Source organism: Anser cygnoides, chromosome 6 (genome assembly GCF_040182565.1).
Source record: "Anser cygnoides isolate HZ-2024a breed goose chromosome 6, Taihu_goose_T2T_genome, whole genome shotgun sequence".
NCBI classification, from domain to species: domain Eukaryota; kingdom Metazoa; phylum Chordata; class Aves; order Anseriformes; family Anatidae; genus Anser; species Anser cygnoides.
This window is the reverse complement of record NC_089878.1, coordinates 32,316,485-32,338,018: the sequence shown is the minus strand read 5'-3', so window position 1 is coordinate 32,338,018 and position 21,534 is coordinate 32,316,485. Positions and strand designations below refer to the sequence as shown.

Here is a 21,534-nt window from a genome sequence, read left to right as displayed (position 1 = left end):
TCGAGCCCAATAAGCCAGTTCATCAATTTTAGACCCCTGTCTGAAAATTCACCTGCCTCCATTTTATCTATGGCAAGTGTTGCGGGCTGATGGCCAACAGAGGAGTAAGAGCCCTGCCAGCTGTCAGGGAAAGTTGCCAAGCCTTTATCCTGTAATCAGAGCTGCACAAGACCTTTATCTTCTAAATCACACCTGTACAGTTGAGGAATAAATCTATCTGATTTAGTCAGATATTTTGCCTGGGCTCCGGCAAGGGAGGAGAACATGTACCCAGGCTACCTGTTGAGAGAGCAGCATGCTAGGAAACAAAAGATTATTTGCCCACCGAGAGACAAGGGAATTCCTTTGGGGTCCGCTCAGTGGTGTGTCTGACAATACCTATATGTATCTGACATCCATCTGTGCTTGTCATATTTAAGGACATTTGGTTTTTAGCCACTTCCTAGATGTATTCTCAGTGACGTTAGGGGAACGTGTTTCCATTCCCTACCCGCTGTTTCAGTGCCTCATATTTGGGCACAACAGTAAAATACACAGCAAGGAGCTTGCAGTTAAAAACTGTAAGCTCTGTGACTGGGTGCTGCAGCTTGAGTACTGTGTTCAGCTTTGGGCCCCTCACTACAAGGACACTGAGGCCCTGGAGCGTGTCCAGAGAAGGGCAACGAAGCTGGTGAAGGGCCTGGAGCACAAGTCCTGTGAGGGGCGGCTGAGGGAGCTGGGGGCGTTTGGTCTGGAGGAGGCTCAGGGGAGACCTTACGGATCTCTGCAACTGCCTGAAAGGAAGGTGTGGGGAGCTGGGGGTCGGCCTCTTCTCACAGGTAACCAGCGATAGGACTAGAGGGAATGGCCTCAGGTTGCGCCAGGGGAAGTTCAGGACGGAAATTAGGAGACATTTCTTCTCAGAAAGAGCAGTCAGGCACTGGGACGGGTTGCCCAGGGAGGTGGTGGAGTCACCGTTCCTGGGGGTGTTTAAGGAAAGGTCGGACGTGGTGCTTAGGGACATGGTTTAGTGGGTGACATTGGTAGCAGGGTGGTGGTTGGACCAGATGGTCTTGGAGGTCTCTTCCAACCCTAATGGTTCTGTGAATCTGTGGGTGTCGTGTGTGGGTCAGGAGGAGGAGAGGCCGCTGCCGCCTGGCACGGGGTTAGCAGTCTGTCCGAGGCAGAGTTACGGAAGCAGGGGATTTTACTTCGCAGGAGGAGGAAAACCTGCGGTACCCCATCCCCGTTACAAGCTCAGCCACCGAGCGGCTCGGGGCTCCCCGCACCCCCTCCGTGCGGCGAGGAGGGGCCGGGAGCCGCCCTTCTCCTCAGGGCCGTCTCGTCCCGTCCCCTCGCCGGCGGCGGGGCGGAGCCGGGCCCGGCTGCGTTTCCTCGCCGGAGAAATGAAACCGAAAGCGGCGGGGCCGAGGGAGGCGACGGCGGCGGGGCCGAGGGACGGGACGGGGCTGCGGGGCGGCCATGTCGGGGCCGCGGGCGGCCGCCTTCCCGCTGCTGGTGCGCGGCGACTGGGGCGCGGGCGAGCCGCCGGCCGCCCTGCGCAAGAAGCTGCTCCTCTACTTCCAGAGCCACAAGCGCTCGGGCGGCGGCGAGTGCGAGCTGCGGGATGGGCCCGGCCACCTCCTCGTCTGCTTCGCCCGCCCCGACGGTGAGGGGGGGGGGGGGGGGGGTCCTGAGGGGCGGTGGGGATGCGATGGCGGCCGCCTCTCACCTCCCCCCCCCCCCCCTCACCATCTCCTGTCGTGTTGGCAGTGAGGCAGCGGGTGCTCGACCGGCAGGGACATGAGCTGGACCTTGGGTCCCGGGGGAGGTTGTCGCTGCTCGTCACCGAGCCCCCGGCGGACGGCGACTTGCCGCAGGTGAGGTGGGACCGAGGGGGGGACACCCGGGGGGCTGCAGCCGCTGTCTGTCTCCCCCCCCCCCCCCTTAACCTCTCGTTCCGCCTGCAGGAGCCGGGCCCGGCCGAGGAGCCGGGGAGAGCTGCGGGACGCCGCGGGGGTAAGCGCCCACCGTGCTTTGTGCCCCGCCCCGGTTCGTGTTTGGAAGGGAGATGCAGTCACAAAGCGCTGCCCCGAACCGTTAGCTCCTCGCCGGGCCTAGGTGGAAGGGACTGGCGCTCCCTGCGGGCTTGGGTGCGGTTCTGGCCGAGATCCGCTCCTCCAGGCTGGAGTTGACTCGGCAGCACGGCCACCTCCGCGCGGGAAACGCTCCTTCGTGGAGCGATGCGCAGGGCGGGGGTGAGGGTCTGCTGTCTGTTCCCATTTATATTTCCCGTTTATGTCTGTTCCCATTTATATCTTCTCGCTTGGCTGCGTCCCTTGGTGTTTTAAAGCAAACGGCAGGTGGGGAGCTCACCGGGAGTCAGAAAAACCCTACCTAAGCGCCAGGTTTTTCAAGGCGCTTCCCTCCAGAGGAGGGTCGTCCTGCAGGTCCCACGTTCAGCAGCACCGTAGCTGTGGCTGCGTGCGCGGAGGCTGAGAGCGGTGTCATTTATCTCTAGTTAACGAGCCCAGCGCGTCTCTTCCCACCTGCAAGAATGAGGATGCTTCCGCGCGCCTTCAGCAGGAGAAAACAGGTAAGGATGCCACTTATCAAAAGACCAGCGTGTGCTTGCCTCGAGGGTTTTCATTGACCTTTATGCTGCAGCAGTGCCCCGGTCACCTGCGTGGCTGCTGGTGTTTGTCTGATCTAGTGCAGAAATCATTGTCTTAGGCTAAAAGATAAAGATACATAGATCTCCTTCTCCCAAGATGATCACTTCCTAAAGGGACTCACATAAAGGAAAAAATATATATATTTGAGTCTCTTTAAGAAACTCTCCTGCTTCACTGACTATCTCAGAAAGTTCAGCTCCTCAGGAAGCGCGCAGTGGACGCTGACCCCTTCAGGGTAAGGACGTCGCTGCCCAGACCTTCCCAGCCGCCACCATCGCCACCCGTGAGGCAGCATAAGGCCTCTCATCCCACCTAGGCGACCGGTGGCAGAACGTCATCGGCTGCGTACCCTGTGGCAGCCCGCAGGTATAGAGCCACGGTGACCCGCAGCCGTGGTGGGAACTGCCGATGGGGAGAAAGCGTGGGCAGAAGAGTGATGGTTCTCCTCGCCGTGGATTTTGAAGAAGCTTTCAGAGCCGTTATTTTGCTGTCCCTACCAGGGACAAATTTTCTCCTCATATGTTGGTAGGAAAACTCACAATAGTGATGCGCTGGGTTTGTTTGGGCTTCAAAGGATGTTGTGTAACAAAACTGAATTACTGGTTGTTTGTTCCCTTAATTTTTGCCTAAGGCATCAGGGTGTGATCTTTCATTTTAGAAACATGTGCAGATCTGGAAGCAGAAACGGACTCTAGGAATTCTGTCATAGTAGTAACCACTGCCCCTGGGGAAGAAATAGAAGACGAAGTAGTGGAAATGTACTTTGAAAATAAAAAGAAGTCTGGTGGGGGGCCCATCAAGTCCTGGGTCAGAAAGGATCAGCAAATGATCATCACCTTTCATGATAAGGAAGGTATGATTGAATCTTTTGGCTGTTATATTAATAATGCTCCCTTTTAAAAACAGACCTTTGCTGGTGGTGGATTTCTTTGTGGGCATTGCTATGATAAAATGTATTATTCTGGAGAGTGACAGGATGTAAAAGCAGTAGGTGTACCCGTCTGTCCAATTTAGATGCGGGTTTCTGACAGTGTTTGTAATAACCTGCAAGGAAAGAAGTGGTTCTCTAGACCTGTCCCAAGTGCTTGATCAAGGCTTACGGAGAACAATACAGGAAAGCTCATGTCAGGAGCACTGCAGAACAAGTCAGCTTTAGTTCTTGCTCAGGAAACAGGATAAAGCATACTGCATAAGTTAATTGCAGATCATATGAAAGAAAAGAAAAAGTATTTACTTATTAATTTCAGTTGCCAGAGGTTTGGGAGACTGGAAAGAAAACAGGCAGTAAATTCCAGGTATTTATAAGACAGAGGTGAATGCTTGCCTCTGTTTACAAAAGAAAAAAAAAAGAAGTTTAAAGTAGTCTCAATTTATCTGTAGTTTTCTTATGCTTTGCTCCAGGCTAAAGTAGTGTTGACTACTTGTTAGCAAGTGAAGGACATGTACAAAAAGACGAAACTGTTTCTGCAGAAGAAATAGTCATATCTGTTAAGTGCACAGATAAGCAGGATGAAAACCCCTTTCTTTATTTGCTATTATATCTAAAACAGATACCTAGAAAACAGTTTTTTTGCGCTTGAGGACAGTAGTAGAAAGGAGGTAGCACTCAAAAATAACTTCTCCCCCCCCTTTTTTTTGGCCTTGTTTCTGTTTCTTCTTTTCTTCATATGAGGAAAATACGGCTGGCCAAACTTTAGAGTGTAGCTTTTCAATATTGATCCGCTCTTGGGAGAAGGGAGGAAGATGAAAATCACATCTTTCTTGTTTGTTTCCATGTGGAACTAGATGCCCAAGAAGTCTTGCAAAGGGAACATCACTCAGTGAAGAAGATCAATCTGTTCGTGAAGCCTTGGCAAGTGGAGACTACCCAGGAGCCGTTCCGAGTGGAAAACTCTGAAGCACCCCTGCATTCCCCCTTAGTTGTGCTTGAAAATGTGCAGGAGACAGTAAAAAATTACATGCTGATTATGCTGGTAGAGAACATCAGTGGCTTGTCAGAGGAAGATGGGGACTTCAGTGTGGAAATGATACCTGAAATACAGGCTGCTGTAGTTGCTTTTACTGGAAGTACAGGTAAGGAGAAGTCCGGGTTGCAGATTTCTCTCACGAGCTACTTTTCTGTTTGTGGGAGGGAGTGGGAAATGAAGAATATTTTGTCATTGGCTTAAGGAAAAATCTGATCCTGCATCACTTTAAATGAGTAGCGGCTCTAGGAATGTCAACGATACCTTTTATCTGTAAGGTATAAAGGCCAGTGTAAATGAGAAGAGTGAACAGAATGGTAAGGTATAAAGGCCAGTGTAAATGAGAATTATGAACAGAATGGGTAGGGCTAAAAATAAACTATATGAAAGCAGCAAAAGTATATGGTGGGTCTTAAAATAGATCAATGGTAAAGGTTCCGCTTCCCAAAAGGTGATAACGTGTAATAAGTTTGCATGGGTTTAAGGGAAAATTGAAGAACTGCTTAGAACAGAGCCTTTTATGGTTATTAAATAGACTGCATCATGCTTGGGAAATCTTCTGTACTAAGAAATTGGAGGTTGGTAGAGACTTCAGGAAGCAGCAGCATCTTACAGCTGTTGAGATACCTGCTGTGGCTGTTGCAGGAGACAGGATACTGGGCTGGATGGACAGGTCCCTGCCAAGATTTCTGGGTGATACTGTTAACAAATCCCATCCCAGGACAGGGGCAACAGTAAGTGGTGTAAGCCAGTGCCATAACTGATGATGTAGAGAAAACAAAGCTTCATTTCCAGGGGAACTGAACTAAACTGACAGCAGGAAACTGGCTGCAGCATTCTGTCAGTGCTGCTGTGCTTGAGCACACTTAGGGACAAGGTGATTTCACGTGCGCTTGAGTTTGGCTGAGGAGGGGGGACAGGAAAGCAGAGAGAACTGTTTCTTCTGTGGAGGAAAAGCTGGAAGTCTCTTTAGAAGGTAGAATGTGATGAAAACAAGTTACATGCCAGTTTAAAGCAACCTTGTGGGAACGGTTGTAGTACTGGTAATGTATAAGAATGAAGTTGTTCAGAAAATTTAAAGTTGTGAAGGGATTAGTCAGTGGTATAACTGAACCAAATAAGCTTTTAAGCTTTGACAAGGCATGGAGTTTTCTACTGTAGAAGTTGGATAGAATTTGCCTCTCATTGTGATCTGGTCCCAGATTTTTGGTGTAGCCTGGAGGAAATAAGTAGATCCTTAAAAAACAGGTCTGTCAGGCAAACGTGCACCTAAAAGTGACTTGTCTGTCTCTTACCATGGTGATAGCAGGGTGGGGAAGGGCCAGAATAATAGGACGTATTTATCATAAAACTGAAAGAATCTGAATTAAAACTCTTGACTTCTGTCTGATTAATTGTGTATAAATGAACCTGATCTTATTTTCTTTCGGGGTTAAAGAGACCAAGTGCTACTCACTAGGAAAACTAGTGATGAATTCTGTCTGCAGTCATTGTACCTCAATAATTGCTATCAACCTTCTGGTGAGGAATAGGTGGCAGAAGCTGAGTGTGTGGAAACAAGTTAGCTTCGTGGGCACCACCGTTTTGACAGATGCTTCATAATTCAGTGCTGTGGTCAGTGCATACGGTGATAGTCTGCTCACATCAGAGCAGAGAATGAGCTACTGGTTTGATCTTGTTTCTTTCCTCCCTTCTCTTTCTAGATACAGAGGAAATTGTTAAGAAGCTAAACCAAAGCCAAAGAGTAAAGAAACAAAATATTACTGCACGTTGCCTTGACTTAACAAAAAGTGTTAGGGCTGAAAATATACCACCTCACACACCCAGTGACTACATAACTATCTACTTTGAAAGCAAAAAGAATGGAGGTGCACAAGTCGTGGATGTTCAGCAACTGCATGACGAAGGAGCAGCTATCATTACGTTCAGTGATCATAAAGGTAATGCAGAAATGCAAAAACCTTATTTCTTGCAGTCCTCTCACTTAACAATCAAAATGCAGATTTTCTGAAGGAATAGCGACTTCACCCTCATAAAACGGCAGATCTGCTGCTTTGTAAGCAGATCTCTGCCAACCAGAAGTGCAAACTAAAGTTTTGGACCAGCTGGGCATGATGTATAGAACTCTTCTTCTTACGCAGTTTGTTTTTCACCCAGGTCTCTCCCCTTACAGAATTCAACTTACAGTTTAAATTAATTTGAGGAAAACACAGCCCACACAGTGCAGAGCCTTCATCACCAGTTGCCCAGTGGCAGTGTGTGCTGTCTCCCTCATCTGAGGACAATTTATTTGATGTTTTTTTTGGCTAGACAACAAGTTATGTGGCTTGTCCAGCCAGTGCCAGAAACATGAGCTTCTGTGGAAGGTGGAGGAGAAGGGGGAAGGTGGAGCAGCTGCAGAGAAGAGGAGAGCTAAGGGAAGTGGAAGAAGATAGCTCCTCCATTTCCCCCCCCCAAAAAGTATCTGTGATTTCATACTACTGAGTAATAGCCCAGACAACTACTGAGTTGGCCACTTTGAGTAGAGTGTAACTGAGATGGGGACAAAAACAGCCCTGTGCTCTACTTACTTCCTCCTGGAGGTGGACATTGTTGGTTCTTAACTGGCTCTTCCTAGTTTAGTTTTTGTCATTTAAAACTAGTAACTCTTCAATAATTTGGAATTATTTTTATCTGGGAAGGTAGGAAAACTCATGTAAGACTCTTCTTACATATAAGCATTAATATGTAGTAAACTTTTTGTTAACTGTTGCTTTATTATTTTTCAAAGTTCCTTGGTTTTAGGTGCTAACGTTAATTTTTTTGTCTGTTTTGTTTGTTTTAGATGTAAACAATGTCTTGGCAAAGCAACATTTACTCAACAAAACACCAATCTCTGTCTATCCTTACTACGTGTCACTGGGAACAGCTCTATACGGAAAGGAAGGGCCGCCAATAAAGATGCCAGATCCAGTTACAGTGCCACTGGATCCCTATATCTGTCAGTTCTTATGGAGAAAAAATGGCCTAACTGAGGCGATAAGTTCTGAACTGGCAAATTATAACTGTGAGATAACATGGCCTAAACCCAGTTGTGCAGAACCAGAAGTTATCTTGAAGTTCTCTTCAGCTGCTTTGTCTGAGTCAAAGAGATCAGTGGCTCGATTGATCAGGACATGGAATGAAACGGTTTCCACAGCATTTTCACGTAGCATATCAAAGTATGTAGCAATTAAATATCAAGTAAGTGCAGAGGTGTGGGAAGCCATTAAAAACAGCTTTGTCCACGATGAACTTTTGTTAATCCCAGGTGTTTCCAAGGATTTCCTTGTCCTAGTAGGTGACAAAGATGTTCTAAAGGATGTTGAACAGGAACTGAAGTTGCTCATAGAAAAAGCCACCAGAGAAATTGAAAGACGAAAGAAAAGAACTGAAGAAATATTGTTGCTAAATCCAGGGGACTTTGCAATTTTACAGAGTACTGGTCTTGAAGAAAAAATTCACACGGAATTCCCAGCTCTGCATATAACTTACGATAGTACACAGAAGCTAATTAACCTGTGTGGAGTGCCTGAGGAAGTTTATAAAGTCAAAGGGGAAATACTGGTTAACATGCACAAAATGGCAAAGAAAACCATTAGTATCCATCCTTACATTTTCCAGTTTTTACGAAGTGTTGATAACGAAACCCTGTCACAGAGCCTGTTTATGTCAAAACAAATTAGTGCCTTTTATGAGCTTGACAAAGATGCTGTCATCTTGAAAGGGAATGGTGCTGAAACTCTTCTAAAAGCGGAGGAAGAAATAAAGAAGGAACTGGACTATAAAAGCATTGCTTTGGAGGATGAGTCAGTCCTTGAGAAGAAGGAATGGAAAATGCTCACCCAGCAGAACTGCTCCAATGAAGCTGTAGTGGTCACTAAGATAGGGAGTGAGATCGTTGTTGCTGGTTGTTCTCAAGCAGTAGCAAAAGCCTTTGAGGAACTCTTTGGCTTCATAGATGAAAACACACAAATAGAAAAGGTCATCGGAGGAAAGCCCACCGTAGTCATAATGTACTTTGAGAAAGAGAAGACCTCAGTTTGGGATGACTTAAAGAAAAAAGGTGTGAAAGTTGACTTTGGCGTGCTGGAGAAATGCAGAGTTATATCCTTGAGGGGGCCAAGAAGAGAAGTGCTGAAGGGAGCCACCCTAGTTGAGCAAATTCTGTCCAGCCTGCATTATAAGCGTGTGGTAATTAATGAGCCAGGAGCAAAGTCGTATTTCAAAGAAAGAGAACACTTTTTTGTTGCCTGTTTGAAGCAAGAGTTTAACTGTCTAATCAAGCTGGAAGAAGAGCCAGAAGAACATCAGGAAAAACAACAAAAACACAGTGATGTAGGCAAGCCCCATATGCAGGTGACCATGGGTGGAGTTTCAATAGCGGTTTATCAAGCTAACTTGTGCACTCATCATGTTGATGTTGTGGTGAACGCATCAAACGAAGACCTGAAACACATCGGTGGCCTTGCTGAGGCGCTGCTACAAGCAGCTGGTCCGGAGCTGCAAACGAGGTGTAATGAGCTGGTGAGGAATTATGGCCGATTGCAGCCTGGGCGTGCGGTTATCACAGGTGCTGGGAAACTCCCCTGCAAAAACATCATTCATGCTGTTGGGCCCCGGTGGAGTAGGGATGAAGCAGGAAAGTGCGTGTATTTATTGAAAGAGGCAGTTAAAAAGAGCCTACAACTAGCTGAAACGTATAATCATCGTTCTATAGCTTTCCCTTCTGTAAGTGGAGGGATCTTTGGCTTCCCGCTGCAGAAGTGTGCAGATTCAATTGTGTTATCCATCAAGGAAACCTTGGAAGAGTTCAGGGGGGAAAGCAGCTTGAAGGAGATTCATCTTGTGGATATCACAGAGGATAAGGTTCAGGCTTTCACCGAGGCACTGAAAAAAGTGTTTTCGGATTATGAACCTTCTTCCAGATCAGTGCATCAGCCCAAGACAGTTCGTCAGCCCACCAAAAGGAAAACTCAGACCAGCATGAGCTTCGCATCGGTAACAACTGAGGAAGGTCTTAGCATCATGCTGAAAAAAGGAAGCATTGAAGATGCTACAGTAAGTATTTTAAGTGATAGGCTGTTTGTCCAGTTTGAAGTAAAGCACATTTTAAAATATGGGAGGGAGGGGAGAACAAAACAAAATAAAACCCTTAGTCCATCATCTGTAATTAGCAACATAACATGCTTGATGTGTTACTGGAATCATCTATCACTGCAGATATTAATTGCTGTTAAGATGACTGTCGTTTATGATAGAGATGGCTGTGTAGCACTGTGTTCCCTCATCTGCTAACAGAGACACAGGGGATCCCGTGGTGTGGAGCAGTATAGTTTTGTAGAAACAACTGGGGTCAGCAGAAATTATTCTGGGCTACTCCTGACCCTACCTTGCTGTGCAGGAGCCACCTGCATGCTGCACTGACCTTCCTGGAAGTGCCGATTGCAGGAATGCAGTAAAGAAATGGTGCTTGCACAGAAACAAAACGGGGTGCTCAGCGCTGGTTAACATGAATACCCTGACAAGTGGCTTGGCTGCTGTCGGGTCCATCGTGTCCCCGAGGCAGCGCAGCCAGGCACATCTGATCCTGTGCCTGTACTGAGCCCTCTGCCCAGAGCCAGCCAGGCTTGCCCTGTGTCTGTAGGATATTGATCTGGGAAACTGCTGCCCACTATGTCTCTGGTGAAGGCTGGTATGCTGTGTATGGCTGCTGTTGCTTTCCCCGTGGAGAACTAACTTTTCTATTCATCCAGTTACTTCCAGCATTGAAGTGCTGTTAGGTGGCCTGGGAGCTACTCTACTGGCATCACCGATTCTGGAAGCAGCTTCTTGCAGAATCCTCTCTCTAGCGGCCAGCTGACCCTTTCAGGAGCGGATGCATCCCACTGCTTGTGCATACAGCTCCTCCAGTTGTCCAGAGCAGAATAAATATTTTAAAATGCATATAGAGGTCTTTCCCGAAGACCTGAATACAGTGCTTGACACGATGCCTTTTCTATTTCTCTCCCTTCTAAATGAGTGCTTTTCTCACTTCTCTTTTTCCTTACATTTCCTCCAGTCTTGTTCTTTCTCAGCTTCTCCTTTGCACCGACCAGTCATGTCAGCTGTGCTCCAGGCTCAGCAGACACGGGTTGAGCTGGAGCTTTGTCCTGCATTACCTCTGTGATGCTGGGACGAGGGCAACTTGAATGTAGTCTTCTGGTCTGTGAGTCTCTTAGAGACTAAACTTGCACGAATGTTTTTCAAATGGAGGTAGAGTTCCGCATTCTTGGTCTGCTGATTCTAATTTTTTCTTGTCAGGTTGAAACAAATTTCACTGTTAACTCATTTGTTGTACGGTTTCAGGCACGCTCATGGTGTTAGAACTGAGCGCAACTTTTCTGTTTTATTCCAAAGCTTTGTTCATTCCAATTGCTGCCCCAAAACTTTTCCTTGTAAATCAGCAGACAGGCTGTATTTAATTAATCGATGTAAAACTTTTTAACTTGGTACTTAAGAGCTGGAGTTTTTGCTTGTGTGTCTTTCAGACAGACGCTGTTGTCGTCAGTGTTGCCAAAGATCTACAGCTTAATAACGGGCCACTTGGCAAAGCTTTGCTAAGCAAGGCAGGGCCAATGCTTCAGGAGCACTTACGTGGAGAGGGCCTACAAAAAACAGCTGATGAAGGATCTGTGTTCACAACAAAAGGTTACAATCTAGATTGCAAACTTGTATTTCACGCTGTCGCACCTGGATGGTCACAGGCAACTGCATCTCCAAAGACGGTATAAGAGTTTTTATTTGCCTAAACTCTTAATTTGACTGGGCTTTGCAGTGGATTTAATGCAACCTCTCCTTTGAAATGGGGGAAATGAGTGAGTTTGGGTTATTCTTTTTTCTAGCTGTGTGGCTCATCCCTTGTTGTCTAATACATTCCTTTTGATGTATGTAATCGCTGTAGTTTAATACCAAGAGATAGCAAAAAAGGAAAGTGCTAAATTGCATATTCTGGAAAAAATGTCTTTCAGTAACTGAAAAAACTAATTGTGCTTTGCAGGTCTTGGGCAACATCATCACAGAATGCCTGCAGATGGCTGAGAAACTGTTTTTAAAGTCAATTACTTTCCCAGCAATTGGGACAGGGAACTTGGGATTCCCAAGGTCTGTTGTTGCTAAATTGCTGTTTGACAAAGTGTTTGAATTCAGTAGTAAAAACAAAGTAAATTCTCTTAAGGAGGTTCACTTTGTGTTGCATCCAAAAGACAAAGATAATATTCAGGTGAGTTACCATGTTTTTCTCTCTCTATTTCATGCTGTTTTATTTGGGTCTATCTGACGACACTTGGCTATCTGACGTTCTCCAAAGAATCTTCAGGCTGCTTGTTCTCATACTCAAAGAATAAAGAAGAGCACAGTTTGCTGACGGTCTCTCTACCCTATAGTGAAAGTTCTCTTAATGGTGCTTCTCCTGATAGTCACCTGCTTGTCTTGAACAGCCCTGCTTGTTTGCTGTCCTTTCTATTCCTTGGCAGTAATACAGATAAAAGTGTAGTTACTCTTTATCTTGTGAAGTCACATAGGGCTCACCTACGTGCAAATTTGCTGCAGCTTCTGCATAGGTGTCTTCACTCTGGGGGGAAAAAGTAGTGATTGCCATGGGTTTAACTAATGTCTTTCAGGAAGAATAATTATGCTAGGACTGTGTGCAGGTAAACTTCTCCAGTAGAAAACATACCAGTGTTCTGCATCCCTCTTTCTTCAGTATCACATTAGTGCAGATTTTCGATGTCTGTGCTCAAGTTGCTCATTTAACACATCAGTCTTTCAAAAGAGGGCAGTCACATTGTGAAGTAACGTCCAAGTAAATGTTTTGGTATCTGATGAGTTCTGCCACTTAGTGCAGTATCTAATGCTTTTTCAAAGGCTGAACTTGAATGCTACTGTGCCAAAGCCTGAGCTATTGTGCATAGAGAAGAATGGAATTAGCTGCAAGACCTGAGTTAGAGTGTAAATTAGTCCCTCGATGTAAGGATGCCATTTGTTGATGTATTGCTCTGGAATGGTAACTAGGGCTTTGACTTAGTTGTTTATCAATTCTGTCTGTTGCTCGCGTAGAATAACCTTGCTCTCTGAGAGCATCAGTGTGTCAAGACTTGCTGTCAGCATTGTGGCAGATGTTATGAAGTAATTTGCATTGAGCTCTTTCTAAATGTCTTTTTAACTTTATTTTACAAGCCCTTGTTTCTACTGTGTAACTTAAACTTCTACGGCAGTTGACTGTAATTTCCTTCTCTAGGAATTTTCAGACGAATTTCAGAACCGATATGGGAATAGCGTAGACAAGACTGTTCCAGATGAGACTAGTCAAGCCACAGGTAATGTTTTCCTTAAAGAAGTTGTGTCCATGGTGGCTTGTTTTATTTATTTATTTTGCCCTTAAATATTCCAGAGAATGTATTCATTATAGGTATTTAGATATTGGTGAGTATGTCACTCCCAAAAGCCAAGCAGCAGTCAAAGTGGCTGCTGTAAAAGCTGCATATAGTGTTTTCAGGATGAGTGTCTGTGATAGCTGAAACAGTGTCAGAGATGCTAAGGAAAAACGTACTTGGGATTCATTATCTGGATAAAGTGCCCCTACAATAAGGATAGCAGAAGGCACAAGTGAGGCTTCTTCCTTTTGCTGCTGCAGTCTCCTCTTGTGTCCTGGGAAGGCTGGTGAGTTCCTGTTGATGTGTCTTATAGGGGCCTCTTTGGAAACTCTCAAATCTTTTACGTTCAGATCAATAGCAAAACCAACCTGAAACTTCTTTGGTGCTATCCAGTCCAATCAGACTGCAGAGCATAGTAAAGGAGCATACGTTGGAAGCTCAGTCAAGCTTTTACAAATAATGCATAGGTAAAAAGTTCCTGTCATATAGTAGAGAACTTGCCTGAACACTTTGTGTGACAGAAGCAAAAGAGTGAGACTTGAAAAGTTTGTTGCTGAAATACTTCCATGTTTTGCAAAGGCTTTTACAGTAAGATGCTGCAAAGAAGAGTCTCAGGTGTGCAATGAAATATGTTTTTTCCGCGCTCTCAGCATAGATAGCAATGATGGGAGTAGGTGAAGGCTGATCTGAGACTCCCATGAGAAGGAATGATTTTCAGTTAACAATGCAGGCAGTTGTCTTCACAGGCAGCCTGGAGCCAAATTGTGATCTGTAAGGATTGTACCCATGAACAAGTCCCCCGTCTTTTACCTCATCGCTCCCTTCTGCTCAGTGTCTGTATCTCTTTCCTGCAGCTTTCTTTGGTCCCGTTTCAACCCCAGCACAGGATGTGTACGAAATGACAATTGGCTCCATCGTGTTCCAGGTAGCTGCTGGTGATATTACCAAGGAAAAGGGAGACGTCATTGTAAACGTAACAAACCAAAGTTTCAGCCTCAAAGCAGGTACTTTTGTTGGTATTACACGTGAAAATAGTACTTGTGGGCTGAATAAAGGGAGCAGGGAGCGTGGTTTCTTTTTCTTTTTTTTTTTTTTTGTCAGTGTTTCAAAACTTCTTGTTTCACAGTGTGGTTTCAGTTTTGCTTCTTAGGGTACAAAGGTCCTATTAGGAAGTGTCTGAAACTTTGTTGTTCTGTGCTACAGGAAAACATGCTAAAGACTAGCAGAAAATTGAAACTAATAACGTTAGTATTTCAATAGAATCTTTTTATAGAACGTCTCTTGGACTAAAGGAGAAGACTAACCTCACTGAGGTTTTGATCACAGTGAAGCTTTTTGGTACTCTAGACATTTTGAGTTGAAAAGCCTAACTTTTAGACAACAACGCTTCTCAGTTATAACCTGTACTGTTATCAGAAATGAGAGAGTAAGTGGTATCCAGTTCTGCCTTAGATAGGGCTTTAACAGGAGTAACAGAAGAATCATATGCCTCTTCTCATTTAAGGTGTTTCTAAAGCAATTCTGGAAGGTGCTGGGAAAGCAGTTGAAGATGAATGTGCTCAACTAGGTATGGTGCAATGTTTCTGACCTTTCTGAAGGGGTTCAAGCACGGCAGGGAGTTTGTTGGAAAGCATATGTAAAGAACTAGATCTATTGTCACATCTTCTTATTCCAATAAAGCTCTGAGTGACATAGACAAATCAAGTCTACAGAGAGCAGAGCCATGAGCAGGGGATGATGCTGGCAGAATTGCTAATAGAGGAAGTCATACCTCATTGGGAGCAACTCCCTACCTGCAGCTTCTTTCCTCTTCCCCGAGTGAGAAACTATATGTTTACTGTTGTCTTCACTAGCAACCCACTACCATATCCTCTGTGTGACCAAGAGGGAAAAACAGTGAATTTGGGTTCTTGCCTCAGAAGAGGCATTTATTTGTAGACCGAATTCAGCTAGTGAACAGCAAACCCAGTGAATGGGGAGTAAGGATGAAAATGTGGTTTGAAAGCCTGCAAAATAAGGGAAGTAGGAAAGAGTCTGGTGTGGAGGTCCACTCAGAAGACCAACCAAAACAAAAATTACGTGGAGGAGATGGGAGTTAAACCCCTGTTGTGCAGACCAAGAGGAAAATTCAGGCGAGGCAGCCTGAGGGTATGCCCATGAGGGCATGCTTCTTTGTGTAAATACTGAGTATAGTACCTAGTCTGTGTGAAGTTCTTCGCATCTGCAGAGCAAGTTTGACAAATAAAGGCACACAAAACTTATTTGCCTAACAAGGCAAGTGTTTCTTAAATATAAAGTGAATCCTAGAAAGTAAAAATAAAGAGAGGGGGCTTGATCGCATGTGGAAGGATACTTGAAGCTTATCCTGGGGCTTTGTCATGATTTATTTTCTTATCCTTTGTCATCGTTTGTTGTCTCCTAATGAGGATTGGTACACATCTACGTTGTAGATAATTGTTGATTGTTTACTTTCTCCTTCTTGTTTCAGCCTTGCAACCTAACAATGGTTGTATAACCACCCAAGCAGGAAGCCTGCCATGCAAAAAAATAATTCATGTTGTTGGCCAAGATAACATCAAGGTGCCAGTCTCCAAAGTGCTTCGGGAGTGTGAAATCCAGCAGTATGCCTCTGTCACCTTCCCAGCGATTGGAACAGGTTTGTGTCTCCCTTTTTGAACAGGTTCAGTGCGTGCGATTCTGTTGATCTCATGACTCAAGCAATGAGTTTGATTTGTCTGGAAGGGTTGTTGTTTGTTTTTAAAAACAAACAAACCAAAAAAAAATAGCCAAGAACAAGAGCATTCAGACATCAAAACCATCACTGGAATCTTATGAAGTCTTAAAGCTTCACTCTGCAGTCTGCTCATACACGAAAAGTATGAGTGATCTAGAGCTGATGCTTCCTTAGCTGATCCCTTGCTAACAGGGGTTCAAAGGTACGTCTATACTTTTATGGAGAACCATAAATATTTGTCACAGCAGCCTGATATGCGTGGGCAGCTCATCAGAGAACGCCCAGGGAACTGATTCTCCATTGGAGAAACCCATAGACGATAGAATTCCTTCTAGCTGATGCACAAGTGGGGCTGATACAGATGGAATGTGAACCTATCAAAAGTGGCAAATTGTCCTTTTTTGTTTCATATTGTTTTCAGTTAGTTCAGTAAAAATCCGCAGTTCTGCATCCTTTTACTGTAGGACCTCATGCATGAATGGACCTCTTGCATGAATAAAAATAGACCTGTTCTTGGAGCAAAGGGTTGCCTACTGGCCTATTGAGTGTCAGCCCTCTGGCCTTTCAGGTAGCCAAGCCACAACATCTGCATCATAACCTTATCAGTTGCCATGTCAATAATAGTAAACGTCAATTTTTTCCCTTGCTGGAAAGATGGTCTTGAACTTCCTCTTCCTGACAGATTGAAACCTTTTTTAAATTGCCAGCCCAAAGTTACTTGTGAGTTGTTTGTGATATAAGTGATTGTGGGTATGATCATAACTGTTCTTTTAAAGATCTTTTAGTCTGCTGTAAGTTATTAATTGTTTTTAAAGGCAAAATATTTATAACTTGTTCCAGGTCAGGCAGGCTGTCTTCCAGATGTAGCAGCTGATGAGATGATGAATGCAGTAATTGACTTTGCAAGGAGTAACACCGCTCCATCTGTGAAAACTATTAAAGTTGTCATCTTTCAGCCACATCTGCTGAGTGTGTTCCATACAAGCATGAAGAAAAGAGGAAGTCCTGGTAAAACTAAATCCAAATCATTTTTTTCCAAGTTAGCATGTAAGTAGATGTCACTCTTAAATAGAGGTTACAGATCAATCTTTAATGTTAACCATTCTCAGCTGGTACTAATTACAGTATTTGTATATTTCAATGTAGCACTCCTGAACTCTGAGAAACAGTCCCCAAAGGGAAAACACAAAGCAGTTTTGGAAAAGAAAATTGATCAGGCTGTTATTCAGATTTGTGGTGAAAATAAAAAACAAGTGGAAGAAACAGAAACCTGGTTGAAAAGTGCAATTTTAAAGGAACAGTTTCACACAGAAATCAAGGATGACTCTATCTTCGATTTTGGTGAAGCAGAGCATGAGGAACTGTGTGACCTACAGAAAAGTCGAAATATTGCTCTTTACTTGACAAACAACATTATTCAAATTTCGGGAGTTAGTAAAGACGTCTGGTTTGCTTATTCAAGTATTCAAGACATGATCCACAGGGTAAAAGCTGCTAAACAGGAAGAGGTCAAAGCAGAACTTTTAAAAAACTTAATTGAGTGGAAATATTTAGAAAACGATTCCTATGTGCCATTTGACAGGCTGACAAATATGCTCTTGGAAAATGCTTTTGAAGAAAAGAAAGAGATTTCAGTCATGATTCAAAAGAAAAAATACACAGTGAACACAGTTGGTAAATATGCTATAGATGACCAAGGACAACGTAAACCCATTATGCGTATTAATAAATCTGAAGGTAAGTAAAAGCATGTTGACAGGTTGATACTCAAACATGAAACCAGGTTGCATCTAGCCTAGTAAGAGAAAGAAATAAGAATATGTGAAATACTGCTAGGAGCTTTGTGCGGGTCAGCTTCTGGAGAATGTAGATAGGAATTAGTGGGAAATGAAAATAAAAGAATCATGCAGTTATTTGAAACTGTTAGAAATACAGATAATGCCATCAGAGTTTCTTAACAGGCTGACTAGCAATAATTAGATATGCTTGTAGCAGTTTTCATTCTAGATCTGAGCTAGTTCATTTCTGTTTTGAGATCTATCCTCTCTATTTACTTTCAGACATTTACATTACAAGGAGCTCCCTCGTGCACTCTCTGTCTCGTCCATACAGGACTTTTCCCAGTGGGTTACTTTTCCTCATCCTGCTGTCACTCAGTTTTCCAGGAGCACATTTTTAATTTTAACAGGAACAATTTATTTTCCATTCAACACTTGAAAATGAAAGTTGACAGGTTTAAGTAGCCATCCAATTCCCAGTGCCTTAATAATTCAGCCTGCACATTCTTTCAAGTATCTATTTATTTTTGTTTTATTACCAAAAAATGACACTCTTGAAAGGATGAGGCCCTCTTCATTTGATGGAACCTAATGTGCTGGATGTTCTTAGTGTATCCATCAATGTTAGTGTTTGACAACAGAGCTCAGTACTAGGCCTCTCATGAAATGATAGAGGGGAAGAATTCTGCCTTACAGACAGTATTTTCTTGGAGTTTTTAACTTAAAATCTCCCTTGTTCAGATGTTTTGCTCCTAGTTGAGAATTAACAGTACTTGTTTCCTTCCTAATGTGGGCAGAAAGCAATTAAAGAATGGATTGATTGATGTGTTGTGCCCATTCCCAAACCCTTTTAAGTACTCGGTATTTTTGAATTTGACCCATGTCCTTGAAAACTTGTTTTGCATGTAAGGCTACTGGTAAAAGATGCTGCAAATGGTTCCTCTTCAGTTGTGAAGGAGAACAGGTTCGTCTAGGAGCTACCCATTCAGGCACATCAACTGCCAATGCAATGACAACCTGGGAACTGAAACGCCCTACTCCTTTGGTTGGTTGGTTTTAAAAGAAATACTCTTGGGTGACAAAAGCCAACAGGCACTAGTGGTAAGCTAGGTGTACAAGTTTTCAGAGGGGGTTGTAGCAGAGCATATTTCTCGTTAAGCAGGGGATTTGGGTAATCGATTGTGTTTCTCCTGCAGGTCAAGAAACCACAGTGCTCCCTGAAATGTGGGATGATATGCAAAACCAGCAACTCAAGGTAGTGGAACTAAAACCAGAAACAAAGGAATACAAAGAGGTGGCAGAAAGGTTTCTGAAGACCATTCGGTCTCTAAAAATTGAAAAGGTAAAAGCATGTCATCGTTTCTAAGCATAAATACTTTGATAACAACTCATGAATAGCCACCAGTAAACAGTGGAAAAATAAATTCTGTTAGGATTTGTGGGACAAGACTCTATGGGAAGAGAAACAGTTTTATCTGCTTTCCTAATTGACTTATATGTTTTTAATTAATTGTCTGAAGAGGATGCACAAAACTTTAAGTACCTGCACAGGTATTTAATGTGATGTTTATGACCTTCAAATCTGTTGCAAAATATCTCCACTCTCAAGAAGAAGCTGCTTCTGACACTAAGACTTACGATGCTTGAAAACATGTCAAGTAGGGTGATTTTAATGGAAGTGCCTGTGTGTATGCTCTCTGTTCATGTAGCTACTACTCATTTCACTCTTCTGCTTATTCAAGTGTCAGAACAGCAATCAGAGGGGATTACTTACCCAGGAACAAGTGAAAAGCAATGTGCTAATGAAAGCTGTTATTGCTTAGGTCTACACAAATACTCTTCCTAAAAAACTTCGTGTCTCAGCAGTACTGACAGTTCGCTTCTGGTAGTATAGGAGCATGTGCCAGACTGCTTGCCAGTGTGTTAATCCTCAAGAGGGTACCCCTGATTTGAGCTGGCTTGATTATATGAAGCCAGTTTTGACATTATGTCGGTATCCAGTACATTTTTTGCAGTCAAACTATTAGCTTCAAGCATTAGCTACTCCTGAAGCGGCAAGGCTACATACCTCTGCATGTGTCACTTACATAGGCATCAACTACTCAGCAGTCAAGTTGCATGAGAGATTATTCAGGACATTTCCCCAAAGAATAAGAGATTAGTGGCAGTAATATAATCTGTTTTACCAATTTTAATCAGCATCAATTTGATGTTGCATCAAGTTAAGGTATTTGGAGCGAGTCTTAAGCAATTGCTTCTAAAGTTTCATTAGATCACTTTTGCTATAGTAGAGCAGAGCATTTTCTGCCTTAACCCACATGTGCTTGGCAGGTAGGTGTTTTTGCAGGTTTCTGGGTCATACACAAAACTATCCCATGTTATTTCCCTGTTGCGTTTTGGGTTGGGTTCTGCTGTCTGTAGTGCTGAAATCTGGAGCGATGTGGCTAACTTATTTTATAATGTAGCCTACACGTGTTGTAGCTAGGAGTAGAATCTTGGAACACTGAATCGTTGATACAATGATGCTTTTTATGACGACAAGCTAAAAAAAAAAGTCTTATTTTCAAAATGTCTTATTTTCAAACTTTGCAGATTGAAAGGATACAGAACCCATTTTTGTGGAAGGCCTACCAAATAAAAAAGCGTCAAATGGCTGAGAAAAATGTCAATGGAGATAATGAGAAGATTTTGTTTCATGGGACGAGTAAGGAGTCATTAATCTTAATTAACAACACTGGATTTAATCGGAGCTATGCTGGAATGCACGGTAATGTGAATTTCAAAACTGCTCATTTCCCTGAATAGGGCTAGGAATAACTCATGTCCTCTGTGTAGTCCTACCTTGTATGCAAAGTGTTTTGTTTTGTTAAATCTCCCTATTGCCATCATTACAGCCTGTGAATCTCTTGGCGGATAAGTGATTGTTATTAATGAAATACATTTTTTTTTCTGACTATAGCTGCAAACTTTGGAAATGGAACTTACTTTGCTGTTAATGCCAGCTATTCTGCCCAGGACACCTATTCTAAACCAGACGTGGATGGAAAGAAGTACATGTACATGGCTCGAGTACTTGTTGGAGAATATTCTCAAGGCAAAAGAGGATCAATTACTCCAGCACCAAAAAGTGCTAGCAACTCCGTGGATCTGTTTGATAGTTCAACTGATAACGTAAACAATCCATCCATGTTTATCATTTTTAATGACATTCAGGCTTACCCAGAATACCTTATCACTTTCACTAGATGAGCAGTTTGATTGCAGCAAAGTTTGTATGTCTCTTCATTTTATAAACCTGTCCTGCACATTAAATACATATATATAGATCAGTGAAAACAAATAGTTTTATCAAATTAATTTCTTAAAGCTTGTTTATATTTAAGCAACCTTTGGCAATTTTTGATAGCACTGCCATAGACTGCTTTTTTTCCAGCAGTTGAACGTATCTAACAGGAGTTCAATTTGACATGTAACCTAACAGTAGTTTTCAGTAGAAATCCTACACCTGTCCACCCCCTTTATGCTATCTTGGCCTTTCCCTGCAGCATTCTGGCCATCCTAGTTGCAATAAAGAGTGGGTAGTGCTGTTGGGGGATTGAAAGAGACATTCTTTCAACCACTGACTGCATGGTGTTGCATTTCTGATAGAGTATGAGAAGGTATCATAAATTATAATGCTGTCATTTACTGTGGATTTCAATAAAGGAACTAATTGTAGTTAACGGCTTGTGTTTGCCTAAAACAATCTCTCGAGATATTTAGCATTGGTTTTCAAAAGTTCACTTACAGGCAGCTACTTGGGGATTGAATTCTCTAATAGGCTGGTGCTTGGTTTTAATACGATAGCCCTCCCGGGCATGTCAGTAAGAGGTTCTGTAAACCTCACCCAACCCCTTCTGCAATTAGTTAATACCCAAATTAATTAGGTATAGCCTAAGAGAGCCATGAAAATAAGCATAAGGAAGGTGTTCC

At 43.5% G+C, this 21,534-nt stretch overlaps 1 protein-coding gene across 1 annotated transcript; it reads left to right on the top strand.

Moving 5' to 3' along the window:
- Window positions 1-1,399: 1,399 nt before the first annotated feature.
- LOC106039304 (protein mono-ADP-ribosyltransferase PARP14-like) lies at window positions 1,400-21,284 on the top strand. Its single transcript, XM_066999822.1, has 19 exons — window positions 1,400-1,648; window positions 1,753-1,859; window positions 1,950-1,998; window positions 2,501-2,575; window positions 3,313-3,507; window positions 4,440-4,727; window positions 6,322-6,558; window positions 7,443-9,697; window positions 11,167-11,403; window positions 11,676-11,897; window positions 12,915-12,993; window positions 13,905-14,054; window positions 14,555-14,617; window positions 15,539-15,706; window positions 16,625-16,831; window positions 16,931-17,521; window positions 18,759-18,904; window positions 20,155-20,329; window positions 20,522-21,284. The coding sequence occupies exons 1-19, from the start codon at window positions 1,462-1,464 to the stop codon at window positions 20,809-20,811; spliced, it is 5,721 nt and encodes a 1,906-aa protein (XP_066855923.1). The 5' UTR covers window positions 1,400-1,461; the 3' UTR covers window positions 20,812-21,284.
- Window positions 21,285-21,534: the final 250 nt, after the last annotated feature.